This window comes from Gekko japonicus, unplaced genomic scaffold (assembly GCF_001447785.1).
Source record: "Gekko japonicus isolate JY-2015 unplaced genomic scaffold, Gekko_japonicus_V1.1 scaffold1584, whole genome shotgun sequence".
Taxonomy (NCBI): Eukaryota; Metazoa; Chordata; class Lepidosauria; order Squamata; family Gekkonidae; genus Gekko; species Gekko japonicus.
In genome coordinates this window covers 422,986-445,059 of record NW_015168095.1, presented here as the reverse complement: position 1 = coordinate 445,059, position 22,074 = coordinate 422,986, and the positions used below count along the sequence as shown (strand labels likewise).

General features: G+C 51.1%; 1 protein-coding gene across 1 annotated transcript in view; it reads right to left on the bottom strand.

Annotated features, from left to right (window-relative positions):
* Positions 1 to 4,888: 4,888 nt before the first annotated feature.
* KIAA2022 (KIAA2022 ortholog) overlaps positions 4,889 to 22,074 on the bottom strand; it is a 40,582-nt gene continuing 23,396 nt past the window's right edge. The window contains exons 4-5 of the mRNA XM_015414753.1: positions 6,006 to 6,076; positions 4,889 to 5,013 (exon numbers count right to left, since the gene is read on the bottom strand). Coding sequence (XP_015270239.1) covers positions 4,889 to 5,013; positions 6,006 to 6,076 — 196 coding nt within the window. The remainder of the gene's footprint in view (positions 5,014 to 6,005; positions 6,077 to 22,074) is intronic.

The following is a 22,074-nucleotide window of genomic DNA, read 5'->3' as shown; positions in this document are numbered from 1 at the left end:
TGCTGTAGATAAGGCAGTTTGGCTAACACGGCACAACAGCTCAATGCCCAGCAGCTCAGGCAGAGGTCGTAACACCAGCAGGGAAAGACCTTCACAATGAGTACCACGTTGCCCCACCCCTAGGAGCCCTGGCTCCGGCCCCAGCGAGAGCAAGCTGAGGCCAAACATGGTGGAGCGTCTGGGCGGTGGCGCCGGCGGCACGGCCCCTGGGCCACCAGGACTGCCGCTGGCTCACTGCGGCCACACCCCGGACGCCCGGGAAGCGTCCATGTATATAAATGGGGGTGGGGCCAGATAGGGAGGAAGGGAGGCGGGGAAGAGGGGCGGCACCAGGAGCGGAAAGTGGGAATAAAAGAGGAGCTCTTCGGAGGGACCGGGGAGGAACAGCATGCAAGGGAGCAAAACTGTGAAGGTGACGGCTAGAGAGAGAAGGAGCAGTATCCGGTGCACGAGGCAGAGGGACTTGAGTGGTGCCGTTAACCCTGTCCCCTGCCTGTCTGAGGTCCTTCCGCAGTTCCCTTTAGCGAACCACTTCTGACTCCCAGCGCTGCCTACCCCACAGGGAAGCCAGACGCCACGGCCACCGGTGGGTTTTCCCCAAGCCCCCAGGAGAAGCCCGTCACAAATTAATTATTTTCGTATTTTAGGGAGATCAGACTGTAGCACCCTAGAGACCAACAACGTTTTCGAGGTATAAGCTTTCAAGAGTGCAAGCTCCTTTTATCAGATAGTGTGTATAATATGCATTATCTGTTGCTGTATTTATTACCTTGCTTCCACTGCACTGTTTTCTGATTATGTAATACAATTTTCTATATTGCTTAACAAGTACATTGCTTGTTAGATATCTCATCCTATTAATTGCATTGACTCACATTTGGTAATCCACCTTGAGTCTCAGTGAAAAAGGCAGACTATAAATAAGGTTAAATGAATAAATATCTCCCTTTCTGGACTTAGGTGATCTGGCCATACTTCGCCAAGCTCCTGCAACATTCTGCATTTGAGGCTGCCCTGAGAGATAACTCCGAAACTTCAACGAGTGTGAAGTGCAGATCCCTGTATAGTGGCTGGTTTTACCACAGAGCTTTGGGGAACTTCTAGAGCACCACGGCAACTGTGGCGGGATGGCCTGTGGGCCCTATTCTGCCCTGCCTTCCTAGGGGTTTCCAACTCCCTGGAGGGGCTTTTCTTCCACTCTTCTGTCTCCTGGGTGAGATGTTCCTTCAAGAAGACCACCTCTGGCATTCCCAACAACCAGAGGTCATTCCGTAGAAAAAGAGGTGCAGGAGCTCATTAGCATAACTCATTAGCATAACTTATTTGCATATGCCACACACCCTGACATCACCGGAAGTGTGTCAGAAGGCAACACCCACCACTCAGGCTCCACTGGACTGTTTTGAATTGCTAGCTGGGGGAGGGGCGCAGATCTGCCCTCACAGAGGAGGGAGAGCTTGTACCTTGGCCTTAAAGGTGCCACTGGACTGTTTTGGATTGCTATCTGAGGGGGGGGGTCTGCAACTTACCTGGCTGCTTCTTGCTCCTTGTGGCCCATGGCTGCTGGGAGCAGGGGGTGGGGCTTGTTGCATGTGCCCACCCCCTGGACTCTTTACTGCCAGAGTTCTGCTTCTGTGCGCTCCTGCAGGAAATGACCCCTGCCAACAACCATTTTCCCAGCTTGATTCTGAGACCTGCCCCCTGGATGGTATCTCGCACCCCTGCTCAATGCTCCAAATGCAAACCCAGGCCCTTGCAAAAAGCTGTGATGCAATCAATGGGGAATTTCACCTCTATCATCCGGGAGTCTTCCGTTTCCAGATGAACCGGTACAGGGCTGCCGTTTCACACACGGCTTGCCCCTACCGGAAAGGAGCCGATTCACAAGCGGTTTGGCATTTCACACTGACACCGCTTTGTTTTCCCGCCGTTTTCTTCCCGCGCGGGTGAGCGATTTTTTTTTTAAAGTTTCGGCTTATAGCGATATATCGATATATCGCTATACTAGAACCTCAAATGGTCGCAATAACGATCCCATTGGAATGCAACTCCTTAGAGGTTCCGGTGTATCGATATATCGCTATAAGCCGAACGTTCAAAAAATCTTTTTAAAAGCCCGCGTGGGCGAAAAAAGGCGGGAAAGAAGCGTATCGGAACCGGGAGAGGGAACGGAAGACTCCTCGGAAGCGGTTGAAAGGTAAATCGCTTCCCTCCCGGTTCCTATACGGAACAGAGACTTTTGTGTGTGAAATGGCAGTCAGATCCCAGTAGGGAACCGATTCTCAACCGGGTTCTGTCTGAAATGACAGACCAGAACCCGGTTGAGAATCGGTTCCCTACCGGGAGATAGCGCCTGTCTGAAATTCCCCAATGTGAGCTACTGCAAATTCTGACCTGCCACTCCACAAGTTATTTGCCCGCTTCTGACATTCCTAAGATCAACATGCCACACATCAGGAGTGATGAAGGCAGATTTAACCCTGGCTTCCTCCTCCAATTCCACTTGCCAACAGACCTTGCCCTTCACTCTGTAAGGGGGCCATTTGACAGGCAGGTGAGACCCTGCATCTATTCCCAGCCTAGTCAAATACATTTCCCCTGGTTTCTCCCTGGAACCTGTCTCCCATTGATGCGCAACTGAAAAGATTCTCTCTCTGCCCTGAACTGACCAACTTGCTGGCCACTCCAGCTTTTCCAGCTGAGTCGGTTCAGAAAACTGAGCCCATACTAACATAGAGTTAACATAGCAAGAATAGTTAAGAGCCGGGACTGTCATGTTATACTTATAAATTGTACTTTTCCAATGTTTCCAATTATTTTCTTGTTGTAACCTATATCTTCCTGTTATGGCTATGTTTTATTGAGCTTTGTGCATTGTAAAAGAGTACAAAATAAAATATTAAAAGTCAAAAAAAAAGAAAAGAAAACTGAGCCCAGACATCCATTAAGCTTCCATCTGGCTCCTCACATCCTCGTTCCTTTGCTGTCACACTCAGCAAAGACATTTCCCTGTCAAGGTCGGGTTTCCACCTGTTCGCATGAGCATCCTTGGTCCTCTTCCCTGACCTTTCCCTAGAGACGGTACACCTGACGTCGTCTATCCAGTCCAAAAGCACCTGAGGCCCTTCTCATGAAGCTACCAGCTTTTCAGGGTGCAAAGCCAGAAAAGCCCTCACCTGGTCTCCCAGCTCAAAAGTCAGAGACCCAGCTGTTTGATCATTCCAGCTGCTCTGATTCACCCAGGCCTTAGCCAGATTCTCCCTCGCAACACTCACCGTCTTTTTCAGCCACTCTCTAAAGTACACCACACAATCCACCGCTGATTTCTCAGCCTCGGGGATCTTTTCTTCCCAGGGCTTTTTTTTGTAGAAAAAGGCCAGCAGGGACTCATTAGCATAATAGGCCACACCCAACAGCAGACACTCATTAGCATATTAGGCCACACCTCCATGAATTCCCTTGGCTTGCCCGGGCACCCTGAGGGGAGCGGACCACGGCAAAGCCGGCCCTTGGAGGGGAGGGGAGGTAGTTTAAACTGCCTTCCCTCGGTTTGCCTGGAAGCCAGTTTGGTGTAGTGGTTAAGTGCGCGGACTCTAATCTGGGAGAACCGGGTTTGATTCCCCAGTTTGTGTCAGAGCTCTCTCAGCCCCACCCACCTCACAGGGTGTCTGTTGTGGGGAGGGGAAGGGAAAGGAGTTGTAAGCCGCTCTGAGACACCTTTGGGTAGTGAAGGGCGGGGTATAAATCCAATGTCTTCTTCTTCTTCTTCTGGATTTTCGGCAAACTGGACTTGGCCCAGGCCTACCAGCAACTGCTGGTGGATGCTGCCACAGCAGAAGTCCAAACGATAGCGACACACAAGGGGGCTTTCAAAGTACATGTGCTCCAGTTTGGGGCATCAGTCGCACCGGGAATCTTCCAATCTTTCATGGACAATTTGTTAAAAGGTATTCCAGGAGTGCAGCCGTTTCTAGGTGACGTGCTCATTGCGGCCCCGGGTGCCTCGACTTTCGCCGACCGACTGTGGGTGGTGCTCCAGCGTTGTGACATGGCCGGCCTGAAGGTCAAGCATGAGAAATGTTTGCTCGGGGTTCCAAAGGTGGAGTTCTTGGGGTTTGCCGTGGACGCCCAGGATATTCGCCCCATAGAAGAGAAAACAAAGGCTATCTCGCTGGGGCCCCCCGCCTACATCCAAGACGGAATTACAGGCTTTCCTAGGCCTGTTGAATTTTTATCACTCTTTTCTCCCTCTAAAGGCCGCTGTGGCGGAACCTCTGCACTGCCTGCTGGATAAAAATGCTCCGTGGGTCTGGGGCCCAGAGCACGCCGCTGCCTTCCAGACGGTAAAGGACCTTCTTGTCTCCACTTGGACTTTGCAGGGCCATTCCAGGGTCAACTACTTTTGTTGGTCTCTAAGGTGCTGCGGTGGCTCAAGTGGTTAAGACGCTGAACTGCAGGCTGTGGAAGGTCAGTAGTTCAGCAGTTCGAGACCCGGGTGCCGCATGATGGAGTGAGCTCCCGTCTCTAGTTCCAGCTCCTGCCAACCTAGCAGTTCGAAAGCAAGAAATTGCAAGTAGATAAATAGGTACCACTTCAGTGGAAAGGTAACAGTGTTCAATGCGCCTTGGCGTTTAGTCATGCCGACCACATGACCACGGAAATGTCTTCTGACAGCGCTGGCTCTTCGGCTTTGAAACGGAGATGAGCACTGCAACCCTAGAGTCGGATTCGACTGGCTTTTGAGCAAGGGAACCTGTACCTTTACCTTAAGGTGCTCCTGGACTGGAATCTAAGAGCTATTCCCACAACAGCGAAAGATTTCTCTCTCGCTTTCTCTCCATTTCATTCTCTCTGGGAACATAAAAGTAACCAACCAATTGAAGCAGCGTCAAGCAGCCAAATACCCGAGAGCAAAATGCTCCCACTCATCTTGCCACAGCTGGGGTGGGGGCAGAAGGCGGGCCCGGGGACTGGTCATGGCCGTCTGGAGAACAGGACCAATATAGGCTGGAACTGAGGGCAAGAGACGGGGGCAAAGCTTTGTGCCAAAGGGCTGGAGGTTGGAAGAGGAAGCCCTGGAACAAGCGTACATCATTCATGGCTCACAGTTTCATGAAAGTGCTTGGCACGCTCCGAAAACAGTCTGTTAGTATTTGGATATATTTTTAACCAAACGCACTTGGCATGCTTCCTTCGAGAAACTGAACGGATAACTAGATCCTGGGAGACATGGGGTGTGTGTGCATGCTTGAGCACGTTACAAAGTATTGGGATGTTTATTACATTCGAAAGCAAGAAATTGCAAGTAGATAAATAGGTACCACTTCGGTGGGAAGGTAACAGCGTTCCGTGCACCTTGGTGGTTAGTCATGCCGGCTACATGACCACGGAAACGTCTTTGGACAGCGCTGGCTCTTCGGCTTTGAAACGGAGATGAGCACCGCAACCCTAGAATCGGATTCGACTGGCTTTCGAGCAAGGGAACCTTTACCTTTACCTTTACCACATCAACCTATTTACAGGTGTGAAGCTCATGCAGAGAGGTCAGAGTAACACAGTGGCTCCAGGGCCAGAGAGTGACATGTTGTCAGAACCCACAGCTTACAATGAAGTACACGCATTCAGGAATGGTTATACGTTTATTGCAAAGCTATAGATGCAGTAACACAGGCACTGTTGAGAATGGCCACAGCCAGTAGAGCATAATAGGATATAGGGTATTCGTATGCACCCCCCCATGTCATGAGCCAATTAGGAACCCTCCCGCGCGCGGGACCAGCCAGAAAACCGTTAGGTGGCGAAAGCTGGGAAGCAGAAGTCTCTCACGTTGAATAGGAGACTTCCAGACAATACAACCTCCAACATAACATCCTCCTGCACATCTGTAGAGATAAGCGTTGCGGCACAGGCAGAAAAGCAGAGACAGGAATGCAATAGCAATGACCAAGACACAGAATGAACTCCCCAACTCCCATGGCAGCATAGCTGACACACGTGGGCCCTACCAGTGTAATCCTCTTGCCAGCTAAAAGGCTGGTCGGGTGTTTTGACGGAAGAGAAGAGCCCTTTCACACAGCTGGGGACATCCAGTGGGTCAGAGGAATCAGAGCAGAGCGTGAGAGGAAAGGCGGATGAAGCACCAGAGACTTTCCGGTTAGTCTCAATACCATTAACATGCTGGTCGGAGGAGTGGCTGAGAAGGTTAACGTTTGGTTGTTTGTTTGGTTCCTCATTAATTATTTCCAAGTTCTTTGGCAGCAGCCATCTCCAACTCATCCCGGTGTTTGAAATCACATTTCTACCCGAACCTGTTTCAGGCCTTAATACAAATCTTTAGCAGATATGCACAGCATAGTTGCCAGTTATCATCAGCATTTGCGTATGGTTGCTCACTATTGGTCAAGGGCCGTCACCTGATTCATGGCATATTGCATTCTCTCCCTGTTGGGGCTAACTGCTGGTGCACTGGTTCAGACATTCAATGGCCATTTTTAAAACATCAACTTGACTGGTCATGCAGTAGATGATAAATGCATTTCTGTGGCATTTTGGTTAGGATGCCTCCAGTTTGCCTGCTAAATCTTTAGCTTTATTGCATCAGCTCAAAGCCATAGCCTCCAGTTTAATACAGGCCACACAATTTCCAGGCATAATTTGTGACAAAGGACATTTGCTCCAGACATTTGGGGTTCTGATTCCAGGCCTCGGTCATGATCCCTGAGAAGCGAGGTGGTTTGAAGCTCACCAGGAGCTTCCTGGTACCTTTGAGCTGTTTGCTTTCCTAGGGAAGAAGGCCATAAAAGGCACCAAGAGTCAGCAGGAGCGGAGATGCACTTCTGCAGAGAGAGAACCATTTGCGGCACCTGCCAGGAAGGGCATGAGGAACAGCTGCTGCCTGCTGCAAAACGCCACCTGGCTACTGAAATGTGTGAGGCATAAGCACTCTTGGATTATTGGGAGATGGGGGGGGTCGCCATCCCATGATGTGGGGGTGAGCTCCCTACTCCTGGACTGCATAAGAGACTTCCAGTCAGCTGGGGCAGGAAGGGTCAAAAGGTTGGGAAATTCCAGCTAGTGTCGTTCAGTTGCTAGGAATCAGATCCCCCTGCACGGAGCAGGTGTGGGGTGTGTGTCAGGATTTGCATTTGCTCCCCAGGCATTCAAGGAGAGATGTGGAGGTAAACGTGTGTATTGTTAAATTTAACTTAGTGATGTAAGTGTTCCTGTTTCTTGTTTAGATCTGTATAGCTAGTAGGTATGATGGTCATTTCCCCTTGTCTTGTCCTCTAGTTTAATAACATGTAGCAAATAAAGTTTTCCCGTTGAGGAGAGCAGATTGTGTTTCAAACTCTCCCCTGCACACCTGGCTGCAATCACACCTGCACAGGGGAAGAGCTGGAGTAACTGGGAAACTCTGCCCTTTGTACGTACAGAGGCCTCTAGTCGTATTTTACTAATATTTTACTCTACTAGTATTCCCCAAATCTTTGGTAATGTGGGAGGCTGGATTTAGTTTGGGGTGGTGGCACCAAAGAACAGCACGCTGGCATGCAAACAGACATGCTTACACGCATGTACACACACACAGACCCAAGGCAGGTTCATGGCAGCCTCAATTGAAACACAGAATACACCCTGGAGATGAAGAGCACCTGTCAGCTGGGGGTGCTTTGATATTCCAGGCATGGCGCTTGCCTACATTCAGCTGTCACAATAAACCACAGTTTGTTTAGCACCTACCAGACATGTGGAACAGTCCCCAGTTTGTTCCTAAATCCATATTATACCAGAAAGATCTGCCAGTGATTTGTATGAAGACAGAGTTGCCCGTGGCTGCACAGGAGAGCATCATTCTTCATATCGCTGTTTCAGAAGAACAATTATTGGCACATTCACCTGATTCTGAGTGCATGGTAGACTTTGTTTGCAATGTATATTACTGCTTTTAACAATAGTGATTTACTAGCAGGCCTGTAGCCAGGATTTTTAATGTCAGGGGGCATTTAATTTTCTTAGGGAGGCACTGGCTAATCGAATTAACCCAGAGGAGAAGGCCGTGATGCCCTGGGCTGGATGGGAAGTCGGGGGGGGGGCTTGCCAGCAAGTCAGGGGGCTTAGCCCCGAGATGCCCCCCCACTGTAGCTACAGGCCTGTTTACTAGCAAGGTGTAGTAGCAAAAGTGTCAAATCGGATCTGGGGCCTGGGTTCAAATCCTATATTACCATAAAGCTGACTAGGTAATGTTGGCCACTCACACACACGCTCCCCACCTCACCTAACTTCCAGGGTTGTTGTGAGGATAAGGTGGGGGAAGGGAGAACTACGTCTGCTGCCCCAAAGCTCCCTGGAGGAAAGGTGGCATAAAACTGTTCCAGGCAATCCACAGGCCCAGCAGCAATCAATACCCGTCTCAGTCATCTTGCGACAACATTGCTCCTAATCTCTGCTGCTTTCAAGATTCATTTTCTTCCATTTGAGACTGTAGTTGGGTTTTGATTATTTTCAGCCTGACAGCTAATACACTTGCTCAAATCAACACAATGTTTTTCTTGTGATTTCCCAGGGACTGCAATTCTTCTCCCCACATGATGTGCTGCCATCTCGCTGTATTTCAATCAGACCAGTGCAGAGAAACAGAAGGCAAAAAGCAACTCCTCGTGAGTCTGGCCACACGCGTAATAATCCCCCCAAACATTAAATTCATAAAACGACAATGAACCCAGCAAGAGTCACCGAGGATTAAAATAACAGAAAGTAAAGAAAATACAACAGACCGAGCAATTAATGCATATACTTATTTATTAAGAAAAGGCACCAATAAAACATATCCACTGGATAAATCCAATAGTTTCTTTGGTAGGTCCATATAGGTCATATGGTTTGAAATGATATTGCCACCGAATATTGTCGGGGACCCAGTTTGGTCACTGAACACTGGAAACATCTTCATTAGATTGCCTGACCTTGAAAACAAGACAAAGGGGTTTTTTCACTCTTGAAAAGTCATAACCCCTCCGCCCCCCCAACTCTTGCTGGTCTCCAAGATGCGACTGGGCTAGAAGCTGTTCTAGACCTGCTGCGGCAGACCCCAACGCAGCCCCCCTCCGGAACGCTCTTGAAAGCAAGGCTGCCTTTGAGTATGGTGACCCCCCCCTTCTTTGTTCTCTCTCCTTCTAAGTATGATACCAAGATGGGGGCCCCCCACTCTCCCAGGGGCCTCCAGAGTCACTGGCAACTTTGCTGCGGGGATCTAGACCAGGGCTGGATCAGGGCTGTGGTTTTCTGTGCACAAGAAAGGGCAGTTCCTTCTCTCTCACTGTGCGCCCACCGCTATTGGGCTTCCTGGGGTGAGATGTTAGCCGGGCATCTCTTGCCCCGTGCTTCTGACTAGAGTGGCCAGTTCCCGGTTGGGAAATCCCCGGGAGATTCTGGGTTGGAGCCTGGGGAGGGGAGGGACCTCAGAGGGGTATGCTGCCATAGAGTCCGTTTCCTCCAGGGGAACTGACCTCTATCATCCGGAGGCTCCAGGTTTAATTATATACTGCAGGTGGGACCTGCGATACTCACAGGGAGGGATCCCTCCCATTGCTGTCACTCCCAAGCTACCGCCTCTCCCCCCACCATCGTGGCTGGTGCCATCCGGCTCCCTCATTGCCAGCTGGGGGGGGGAGAGTGGACTGCTGTGCCTCCCCACCAGGGGTCATTTCGTAGATGGTGCGATACGGCTCCCTCATTGCCAGCGGGGGGGGGGGAGTGGACTGCCGTGCCTCCCCACCCAACCCCCTGGTTGATGACTGGAGGGGGTGGGGACAGCAAGGACTCATGCACCTGCTCCTCAATTCCCCTGATTATTAGTTGGGGGGGGGGCTTGCTGGCTTGGCAGGGAAGAAGAAGAAGAGGAGGAGGAGGAGATTGGATTTATACCCCGCCCTTCACTTGGAGTCTCAGAGCGGCTTACAAACTCCTTTCCCTTCCCCTCCCCACAACGGATACCCCGTGAGGTGGGTGGGGCTGAGAGAGCTCTGACACAAACTGCTCTTTTTCAAGGACAGCTGTGCCAGAGCTTGTGACTGACCCAAGGTCACATCAGCAGGTGCAAGTGGAGGAGTGGGGAATCAAACCCGGTCCTCCCAGATGAGAGTCCCCACACTTAACCACGACACCAAACTGGCTCTGAGGACATCCACCCAAATCCTTCATTGCTGGCTGGGGGGGGGGGCAGAAAAGACTCCTGCACTCCCCACCTCATTCCCTCTTTTCTGACTTGGGGGGAAGGGCATGAGAAGTTGCAGGGGAGAACAACATATGCCCCTCCATCACCCACCCGGGCACAGTTCCAAGCCCCCGCACCTACCAGCACCCTCCTCTGCTGGGGGACTTCCTGCTGCAGTGTCCTACCCCCCCCTTGCTGCTGCTGCTGCTGCTGCTGCTAATGATTCCAGGCCCAGTGAGGCTCCCAGCTTCGGTTGCAGGCCCCGCTGTGACTCCCCCCCCCTGCATTGCTGCCACCACTTTGGATCCCGGGTCTGATGCATCCAACAGAGGAGGTAGGAGCAATCTCTGTGCATGCACAGAGAACAGTACTTTACTATTGAGGGGCATTTAACCCCCCCTTTAATTTTTTATTTGATTTCAGACTTTCCTGCACACCTGGGGAGTGTGCAAAAAGATCTGTTTAGCCTCGGCGTGGCCCCTATCCATGGATTTAGTTATCCGCAGATCATAGCCACGGGTGGTTAATAGTATATAGAGAATAATATAATGTAATAATATATAGATTAATATAAAAATATAATTCCAGGAGATCTCCGGGCCTCACCTAGAGGCTGGCAACCTTACCTCTAACTGCAGTTTTAGCAACGATTAGCTCAACTCCCCCCCCCACACACACACTTTGGTGATTTGCCCTGAATTTGGAGCACCCTAGTAAAACTGGCGGGCTGTGACCTCTGCAGCTGTTCAGCCTCAGCGCTCGAGCAGGCAGGCAGCCTTCCCGCATTTGGAGAGCAGCAAGAGCCACCTCCCTTTCCCTGCATTTTCACAGCAGGGCACCAGACTCGTATTTGATTGATGGCCGTGAGTGCCATTATTTGCTCTCTTGCTGTGCAGAACTAGCCCAGAACGTTTTTGATGCAAGCAGAACGCGGTAAAGGCCCACCTGGCCAGGCAAGAGGGCTGCTGCCATCCCCCAGTGACAAGGTGACATCGGCCGCCGCCGCCTTTGTCGTCTGCAAAGGGACTGGAGCACACTCCCCCCTCCCCTTTTGTAGAGAAGAGCTCCATGCCCTCATTCGCAGCATGAGTTATCCCCGTAGCCTTTGCCACACATGGAAACACAAGGGGGCAATGGGGCCTGGCCTCCTTCCTAGGGCTGTCTGCCAGCCGCCCCCCAACACACGATAAAGTATTATTGATCCTGACATCCAAGGCACATCTGACACGTGAGCTCTGAGTGGAGAAACAGCAGCTGAGCTCTCTCCAGCTGACCCCAGTCATATGATTTACTTGGGTGCCCTGAACTCGCTCTTCTCTGCTGAGGGTGGACTGGAAGCAGTTGGCAGTGACCAACCCGTCAAGTGAAGAGATTGGATTCATACCCCATGGCCCTTCACTACCCAAGGGAGTCTCAGAGCGGCTTACAAACTCCTTTCCCTTCCCCTCCCCACAACAGACCCCCTGTGAGGTCGGTGGGGCTGAGAGAGCTCTGACAGAAACTGCTTTCCCCCCCCCAAGGACAGCTCTTATTAGAACTACGGCTTGCCCAAGGTCATCCAGCCAGGTGCAAGTGGAGGAGTGGGGAATGAAGCCCGGCTCTCCCCAATTAGAGTCCGTGCACTTAACCACGACACCAGACTGGCTCTCACCACAACCCCTTGCCATCCGCAGGGCGGGGGATCTCTTCCTCCCCTTTCCAGTTGGAGGAGCTGGAGGGGAGGGGCCGATGAGGAGACCAGGGAGCATAAGGCCCTGGAGGAAACCTGGCAGGCAAGCCAAGGGGGACTTCCGGGACCCTGCAGAGGCTGAGGGCTGCGGGCAGGACTCTCAAGCCCGGAAATGTCCCGTCTCTCTAACAGAGGCCTGCTGGGCAGAAAATGGGCCGGTGAAGCTCTCCATAGCATGGAAGTAAATAACATCAACTGGTCATAACATCCCATAATGCCTTTATTACAGGGACAGGACACCCCTGTAATCACTCTAAAAAATAACTGTAATGACCTGTGAATAATCTTGAACGGAATAAGCCTAGATTTCCCATCTGATGGTGCAGGGGCATAGAGGTTTGTTTTTGACCTATTTCCTCCCCCACGACACTGCTGTGTACATGGGTTGTCAACCTTCAGGTGGGGCCTGGTGTTCTCCCAGAATTACAACTGATCTCCACACTACAGGGATCAGTTCCCCTGGAGAAAATGGCGGCTTTGGAGGGTGGAGAGCGCCACATCTCGGGTGGCTGCCCGGGCACACCAACCAGCAGGAGACTGGGGAGGGATGGGGTGGCTGGTGGCAGCGGTGTGATGTCACTTCTGGGGAAAAGCTGGAAATGACATTGCAGCCCTCTGGGAATCAGATAAAAAAGCCATATTTGGACCTGGCCGAATTGGCCAACTATCGGCCGGTGTCCAATTTCTCCTATTTGGGCAAATTGATAGAGAGGGCAGTGGCATTACAGTTACAGGGCTTTCTGGATGATGCTTCAGTCCTGGATCCCTTCCAGTCCGGCTTTCGCCCGAGTCATGGAGCAGAGACGGCATTGGTTGCCCTGACTGACGATCTCTGAAGGCATCTGGATCAAGGCGGTGTGGTGGCGCTGCTGTTGTTAGATCTGTTGGCCGCGTTTGATACGGTCGACCATCACCTGCTGACCCACCGCCTCGCCGACGTAGAGATTCAGGGGCTTGCCTTTCAATGGTTGGCCTCTTTTCTCCAAGGTCGGGGACAGAGGGTGGCGATTGGGGAACAGCAGTCCTAGAGGCATCCTCTTGAGTGTGGGGTGCCTCAGGGGGCGCTGCTGTCCCCGATGCTATTTAACATCTATATGCGCCCCCTCGCCCAGATTGCCCAGAGTTATGGGCTTGGGTGTCATCAATATGCAGATGACACCCAGCTCTATCTGATGTTGGGTGGCCAGTCGGACTCCGGTCCTGATGACCTTCATCGGGCGTTGCAGGTCGTGGCTGGTTGGCTTAGGCTGAGTCGGCTGAAACTAAACCCGGCGAAGACGGAGGTCCTGGGCCTGAGTCGGATCGGTTAGGGGTTGGGGCTCCCTCTCCCGACCTTTGATGGGGTGCTTCTGGTACCAGGGTCGGGGGTTAGGAGTTTGGGGGTGCTCCTGGACTCCTCTTTAATGATGGAGGCCCAGGTGGCAGCCACTGTCAAGTCAGCCTTTTACCATCTTCGGCTGGCGCGGCAGTTGGTTCGCTACCTTGACCGTGATGACCTGGCCACTGTGATCCATGCGACGGTCACCTCGAGGCTAGACTACTGCAATGCTCTCTACATGGGGCTCCCTTTGTCGCAAATCCGGAAGCTGCAGCTAGTGCAGAATGCGGCAGCCAGGCTGTTGATGGGTCCTACTAGGCAGGACCATATCCAGCCTGTGCTGAAGGCGCTGCACTGGCTGCCAATAGTGTACTGGATCCGCTTCAGGCTCCTACCTGGTGGAATGAGCTTCCAGAAGAGATCAGGGCCCTGCGGGACCTAGCACAGCTCCGCAGGGCCTGTAAGACGGAGCTTTCGAGTAGGAGCTGCTGTCGCCACTGTACCACCACTGTGTTGTCATCTTTGTTGGTGGAATCTTTTTACCTGGGATGGAAGAACTGACAAAGTGGAGTACTAACCAGAAGAGACGTCAGCATTCCCTGGAGCGTATCATCGGAATCCCCATCTTGGAATTGTTATCGTTCACTGTTGAGCACCGATTTTAATTGTAATGATTATTTATTGGTTTTAAATTGTTTAATGTGTGGCATTTGCCTCTTATGTTAGCCGCCCCGAGCCCGTGTGGAAGGGAGGGATATAAATCTAATAAATAAATAAATAAATAATAAATTTTACTATAGAGTTTCCAGCGATGCTTAGAGAGGTGTGATGTCACTTCTGGGTTCTCCCATTAGTTATGTCACTTTGCTGGCTATTTATATGGCCATATATAGATATATAGATATATATTTTCCTGCTGCCGCTCCAAGTGGTGGAGGAAAAAAATGGCGGTGGAGCCAATGACATAATGTTACTTCTATGAAAAAATGGAAGTGGCATCACACCTCTGTAGGCATCACCGCAGCAGGGGCTGGGGGGATCCCCCACCAAGGGGGGCTGGCAAGCCTGACCACGTCCCTGCTGAGCGCCCTCCCCGTCACGGACTCTGATCTCCCCAGGCCCCACCCTCCAGTCACCAGGAATTTCCAAACCCAGAGTTGGTGAACCTACATGACAGTCTCATATCCAGGCACTGGCGAGACCTAGCCCGGCTCTGCGTTAGCAAGTTTCTCATAGTAACAGCTGATTCCACTGTGAGGCATGCCCAGATTCCTGAGGGTTTGGGCTCCGGGTGTTTGTAGTGGCCTGCGGGGTCATTAACTTGGCAGGCAGAAGAGGACGCTGGCACATAGCCCCCTAGTGGCTGCATGGCACTGCACGTGGAGGGGCTCACACCGCACAAGCTGAGTCAAGGGAGGCTGTGCTAGAAGGAAGAGACACGAGCAGAAGTACTTAGTGGCAAAACGGAGGTAATAATCGCTCTGACACCAGGTGCCGTGGCCCTTGAGGAGCTTTCTGGATTAACAAACAGTGTCAGTTCAAGCCTCGTGGTGGTATGAGAAGCAGGAAGCTCCAGCCTAGACTCAAAACCACTGATGGGGGAATGGTTTTAACCCCCCATATAGCAAACGGCAGAAGAGCCTTTCCAATCCCATGCAGTAGAGGGCAGCGTGGACATGCACACTAACAGACCAACACGGCTACCCACCTGAATCTAGAAACAAAACGGAGGCTTACGCATGATTATGTTATGTGGCTGGTCTTCATAAAAGGTATTGGGGGGTTGTTTCTGGACTGTTGGGTTTTTCTTTCAGACCAACACAGCTGTGCAGACTCTAATCTGGGAGAACCGGGTTTGATTCCCCACTCCTCCACTCAAAGCTGCTGGGTGACCTTGGGCAAGCCATAGTTCTGTCAGAGCTGTTCATGAGAAAAGCAGTTTCTGTCAGAACTCTCTCAGCCCCGCCTACATCACAGGGTGCCTGTTGTGGGGAGGGAAAGGGAAAGGAGTTTGTAAACTGCTCTGAGACTCTGAGTGAAGGGCGAGGTATAAATCCAATCTCTTCTCTTCTTTCCCTTTTCTTGGCTGCAAACACATTCTGTTGGTTACTCCCTTTAAAGCAGAGGTAAATTATAGATGAAGGCTACATCCAGCCCAGGGGAGATTCTATTCCAGCCCCAAGTTGTTCAACATTTTTATTAGTTGTTGTAGATTTTCCGGGGTGTTGTCATCTTTGTTGGTGGAATTTTTTTACCTGGGATGGAAGAACTGACAAAGTGGAGTACTAACCAGAAGAGACGTCAGCATTCCCTGGAGCGTATCATCGGAATCCCCATCTTGGAATTGTTATCGTTCACTGTTGAGCACCGATTTTAATTGTAATGATTATTTATTGGTTTTAAATTATTTAATGTGTGGCATTTGCCTCTTATGTTAGCCGCCCCGAGCCCGTGTGGAAGGGAGGGATATAAATCTAATAAATAAATAAAAAATTTTACTATAGAGTTTCCAGCGATGCTTAGAGAGGTGTGATGTTCTCCCATTAGTTATGTCACTGTGCTGGCCAATATATATATATATTGGCCAGCACAGTGACATCACTAATGGGAGACCTAGACCGGCTCTGCGTTAGCAAGTTTCTCATAGCAACAGCTGATTCCACTGTGAGGCATGCCCAGATTCCTGACGGTTTGGGCTCTGGGCGTTTGTAGTGGCCTGTGGGGTCATTAACCTGGCAGGCAGAAGAGGACGCTGGTACATAGCCCCCTAGTGGCTGCACGGCACTGCACGGGGAGGGGCTCACACTGCACAAGCTGAGTCAAGGGAGGCTGTGCTAGAAGGAAGAGACATGAGCAGAAGTACTTAGTGGCAAAACGGAGGTAATAATCGCTCTGACACCAGGTGCAGTGGCCCTTGAGGAGCTTTCTGGATTAACAAACAGTGTCAGTTCAAGCCTCGTGGTGGTATGAGAAGCAGGAAGCTCCAGCCTAGACTCAAAACCACTGATGGGGGAATGGTTTTAACCCCCCATATAGCAAACGGCAGAAGAGCCTTTCCAATCCCATGCAGTAGAGGGCAGCGTGGACATGCACACTAACAGACCAACACGGCTACCCACCTGAATCTAGAAACAAAACGGAGGCTTACGCATGATTATGTTATGTGGCTGGTCTTCATAAAAGGTATTGGGGGGTTGTTTCTGGACTGTTGGGTTTTTCTTTCAGACCAACACAGCTGTGCAGACTCTAATCTGGGAGAACCGGGTTTGATTCCCCACTCCTCCACTCAAAGCTGCTGGGTGACCTTGGGCAAGCCATAGTTCTGTCAGAGCTGTTCATGAGAAAAGCAGTTTCTGTCAGAACTCTCAGGCCGTGGTCTTGGCATTGTAGTACCTGATGTTTTGCCAGCAGCTGTGACTGGCATCCTCAGAGATATAACAGTCACAGCTGCTGGCAAAACGTCAGGTAGTAACAATGCCAAGACCACGGCCATACAGCCCAGAAAGTCTACAACTAATGAACGCAGGCTGTGAAAGCCTTCGACACTTTCAACATTTTGTTGGGAAAGCTAGGCTACAATATTGGCCAGCAGGCTGACTCAAATGACAGTGAGGCTTTGGCTGAGTGGAAGAGCCTCTAATTTGGCAGGCAGAAGGTCCCAGGTTCTAATCCCCCGGCATCTCCAATAAAAAACGGCCAGGCATAGATGATGTGAAAGACCACTGCCTCGGAGACCCTGAGGAGCCACTACCCATCTGAATAGCCTTGATGGATCAAATGTCTGATCCAGCAAAAGGCAGCTTCATGTGTGTTCAAAATGTTAATGACAACCCCCCGTTCACAAGTTACACTGAATGCATGTACAGTTTGTGCTTTTCCTTTATGCTAGGAAAAAGGCTCGTTGTGGAAATAAATACAACAATCTCCAGAAAGAGGCTCTGGGCGAGTGCCTTGGACACTCAGTGTCAATTTGCTGTGGCGACCTCAGCAGGGTATAATGACACTGAGTCCACCATTTTCTCCAGAGGAACTGATCTCTGTTACCTGAAGAACAGTTGTAATTTTGAGTGATCTCCAGCCCTCACCTGGAGATTGGCAACGGTGGTTCCCCAGAAGGGGATAGTTGGTTTGGAGGGTGGAGTCTATGGCTTTGTACCTGTCCGAGGTCCCACGCCTCCTGAAACCTCACCCTCTCCAGGCTTCATCCCTCTCATCTCCAGGAATTTCCCACCTGGAGCTGGCAACCCTATCTCCTTCCCAGCCAATCATCAACCTACCTTTATTTCCCCCTCACTCTTCAGCTTTCCACCCCCCACACACCTGCAGCCTCTCCCGTGCTCTGAAGCTCTGACTGCTACGTCACATTGGCTGTCATACGGGGGGCCACCTCAGCAGCATATAAGGATACAGAGCTCACCATTTTCTCCAGGGGAACTGATCTCTGCCATCTGGAAAGCAGTTGTAATTCTGAGTGATCTCCAGCCCTCACCTGGAGATTGGACACATTTTACCTCAGAACAGCAAACTGTTTAGAATGTTAGAGGCAAAAGCCAATCAAGTCGCAAATGCAAACGACCTCTGTGTTCCGAGGCAAAGGCCAATGAGGCTGCATATGCAAATAACCTGTGTTCTGACTGGCTATGGGGGGGGAGAGGAACAGCAAAAAGTTTAGAATGTTGGAGGCAGGACTCAGGCAAAGCAGCCAGTGGATAGGGAGACCCTCTGAATGACAGATCAGAGAGCAAACTGATTTTGGAGCGTGTGGAATGTTCTAGAGAAGTGCCACCACCATTCGGCTTTTATTTATAAGGGAGATTGAAGCAATTTTCACATTACAGCCAACACACCATATACAGCCAAGTGTGTGGGGTTTTTTGGTTTTTTATAAAAATATTTTTCATACGTCCATGTGTGTGTGTGTGCACCTGGAAGTCATGGTGACCTCTGGTGACTGACCTGTACTGGAGGGGGCCTGGAGGATATTCAGAGAGGTGGCTGAGTAAAGCCTGCCCCCGCCTCTTGGCTGCTGATATTCCAAGGAGGTCATCCATGCAAGTACTTGTCAGAGTCGACCCTGCTTAGCTACCGAGAACGGGCTTGCCTGGGCTATCCAGGTCAGGGCCCAAGCATGTGATTTAAACTGCCCTTTTTACCCAGGTACTAGCAGTCCCTGGCTTCATTTGTTAAGGAAATGCACATGAGCTCCTTCTTCCAAAGGCAACACGTGAAAAGGCCACAGAGCCTTTCAGAGCAGCAGAACGGGGACAAGGACAGGTGGGAGGTGTCGTGAGGTGGGGGCATGTTGACGCCACAACGTCATTTCTGGTGTAGACCTGATGTCAAGAAGGGCTGGCGTGCCACAGTGGTCAGAATGTCGGATTAGAACCTGGAACGACTGGGTGCGAATCCCTCACTCAGCCATGGAAGCCCACCTGGTGACCTTGAGCCCGATACAGTCTCTCAGCCCAACGTACCCTCACAGGGTTGTTGTTAGAAGAAGAAGAGATTAAACTCCCTGCTCTGCAGTGAAGTCCACCCCTCATCCCCTGCCAGCCGCCCGGAGGGACTTAGCCACCCTATGGCTAAGCACCCCCTGCTTTTGCCTGACTGAGCAAGCGCTTCCTCCCTCCTTTGGAGCTGAAGGGCCGGGGGCTTCTCCCAGGGCTATTTTACCCCCCATCCATGCTCGAGTGGCTCACTGGACCAGAGCCCAGTTCACTCCTAGCTGTGCCCCCACGCAGGCCCTTTGGGAGGAGCGGTTCCTCCTTGCCCAGTGGCCTCTTCTCCTGGCCCAAGTCTGCCCTATTGCAGCTCAAGGCCTGTCAGCCCTGCTTATCTTGGAGCTCATCTCTGAGCTTACATTTTAGCATATTGCAGGTTTGCTCACTTGAGTTTTCCCCCTCCAGCAAGTCATACATTATACTAAAACAGGGAGTGAAATAACATCGGTGGAAGGCTTTGCTTTTCCCAGACAGCTTACACCACGCTGCTCCTCCGAGGCAATGCCATGGCGTGTTAGCTTCATTAAAATATCACCGTGCAGAGAAGGAGGCAGAAGCTGATACTCGCAGGAGCCCGAGTGACTTAGGAAGAAAACGACGTGTGATCTCTGCAGTGTCTTTTCCAACCCTGACGTGCGTCGCAGAGTTCTGGCCTTTGCAGCTGTCTCCAAGCGAAGGGTCCAGGACTAGTTTGCACAAGGGGAGGAACCATGCTGGGACGATTACATGACCCAGAGACTTTCCCTGGCTTTGAGAATTCAAGGACTGTGTGTGTACCCAAGGGTAGCAACTTCAGCAGCCTGAAAGCAGGCTGGTTATGCTGTGTTCTTGTTTAACATGGGCAGCCAATTTGTGGCACCTGTCCCTGATTTGCCCTTGGCAAAGGCTGCATAGTGGTGCATGGTGGTTCAGGCCAATGCAGGCAGGACACTGGGAGTTCCATGAATGGAGTTCCTGCCACCCCTTCCTTAAATAGGGGGCACCTGGCTGTGTAACCCCACAGAGAGCTCCATTCATGGCCCTGCCAGCATCATAGCATCATCATAGACTGGACCAGCCATCCGGCAATCCCCTAGCCCAAACAGCACCACTGCTTGCACTTCCCAGTTCAGCAAACCGTCCTGCTCGAAGCCTATCCCAGACTTTCCCTCCACCATGACACTTTCCCTCCACCATGACACATTAATACTGTCTCACTGAAAATGTTATTTGCTTGGGGGGGGGGGGGAGAAATGCCTAAACCAATCTCAGAAAACCTGGGGAAGAAATGCACAAAACCACTCTCAGAAAACCTGGGGAAACAATGACCGGAAAGTGAACTGAGTGCTGAAGCAGGGAAAATCAATGCAGAATGAAAAAGAAAACCTGATGGAGAGGCACGGCAAAGGTGAGGGGAAACACCCATGCATAATAGGCCTCTGATGAGGGGTCCTATGGGCGTTGCCTTCTCGCTTAGCCTTAGGTTGAGTGGGATTTAGCGAGCTGCTCTCATTCCCAGCTCAGTTCGAAGACTGTTTAGTGATGCTCTCATGCAAGCCCAGTTTTGGGGCCAAGCAAGGGGGGGGGACACAGAGACTCAGCTGGCTCCCAGTCATCAGTAGCAGGGGTCTGGCTAGCATCCCCTCCTAGGCCTGCACCACTGGAGGACTGGCCCATGCCAAAGGTCCTACACTGCTGCAGGGTCTCAGCTGCGACCAGGGCTGCCACAATACCTTGAACTGGCCCTGGCCCTGACCCTGTGTCTGCCATCTCGAGGGTGATTACAGAGTACTGTTGTGGTCAAATGGAAAGAAGACCCCGGACCTGCCCCCCCCCAATGCATTAGAAGACAGATACCTTCCTCTGTGAGTTTCATTTCAGTGCCAGAAAATGTAATCCAGAAACAGCTCCCTGGAAAACAAAGGCCTATGATGGGCCACGGTCTGTTTCCCTTTTGGACTCTGCTGAAGAAAAATGATCTGGGGAGCACTGAGAAGAACAAAAGAAGAATGTAGAGATGCTCTTGGAGCGGGGACTCTCTGAGGAAGGATGCCCACCACCACGCTTAGCACTGATGCAGAAGGACGTCTTAACAGAGAAGTAAAACCTTTAAGACCAACAAAGTTTAATTCTGGGTATAAGCTTTTTGTGTTCTTCAGACAGATCTGAAGAAGTGTGCATACAAAGGAAAGCTTATCCCCAGAATTAAACTTTGTTGGTCTTAAAGGTGCCCCACTGGACTCACACTGTGTTCTGTTGCTTCAGACCAACATGGCCGCCCACCCGCTAGTCTGTTTGTAGCAGTCCGGCAGCACCTTAAAGGCTAACAAAACTTGTGGCAGAACAAAGTTGGAGTCCAGCAGCACCTTTAAGACCAGCCAGCAAAGCTGATACCTTGAATCAGGGTGATTTTTGTAGCAGGAACTCCTTTGCATATTAGGCGACACACCCCTAATGTAGCCAATCCTCCAAGAGTTTACAGTAGCCCCTGTGAGAAGAGTTCTGTAAGCTCTTGGAGGATTGGCTACATGAGGGGTGTGTCGCCTAACATGCAAAGGAGTTCCTGCTACAAAAAGAGCCCTGCGAATAAAATGTTCACTTGTTCAATATTTCCTTGCATTTAAAATAGTTAAAGGTGGCAGAAAAGGGGGAGAGAAGAGCAGCTGAGTTGAAACAGTGTTGTCTTAATAGAAAAGGCTCCATTTCAGTGCAAAAATCAGGAAATGGCCATTCCCATCCAAAAGAGAAATCAAGATTTCTCATCAGCCTGATCTGTTCACGTGAGCGAGAGAAAAAGAATGTCTCACAGGGCACCACCACTGCCACCACCCCAACGCCAAGGGTTCTTCTCCCATCTGGCAGAGATCCTGATCGCTCCCCCGCAGACCCTTCCCAGCAGAAAATATTGACAGGCCTATTAGCTCCAGCAACGCTTTGCAGGGGTGTTATGATCCAATCAAGGGACCGCCTGAGGGGTCCTGTCATAGGAAAGGGGGGGGGAGCTCAGGAAAACAGGCAACAAATCAATGGCAGGTAACCGGAAGGTCTTTCCCGCAGGGCAAAGGTAATCCAACGGATTTTGCCGCAACCCGCTTGTGCATCATGCGTCCGTCGCATAACGGTCCAAATCCCACATTAGAAGCCACGGCTGCCTTTGATCTCCTGTCCAGACCCTCGCTTCTTATCCTCGAGGCTGATTGCCTGCCTTGTTCCTCTTCCCACCTTTGCCTGTCGCAGGCGAGAATATTTCCTCCCTGGTTAGAGAGCAGGGAAAGGAGATTTTACACATCCCATTTGTGAAGCATTTAAATAACAGAATTCTCTTTGGTAGGCA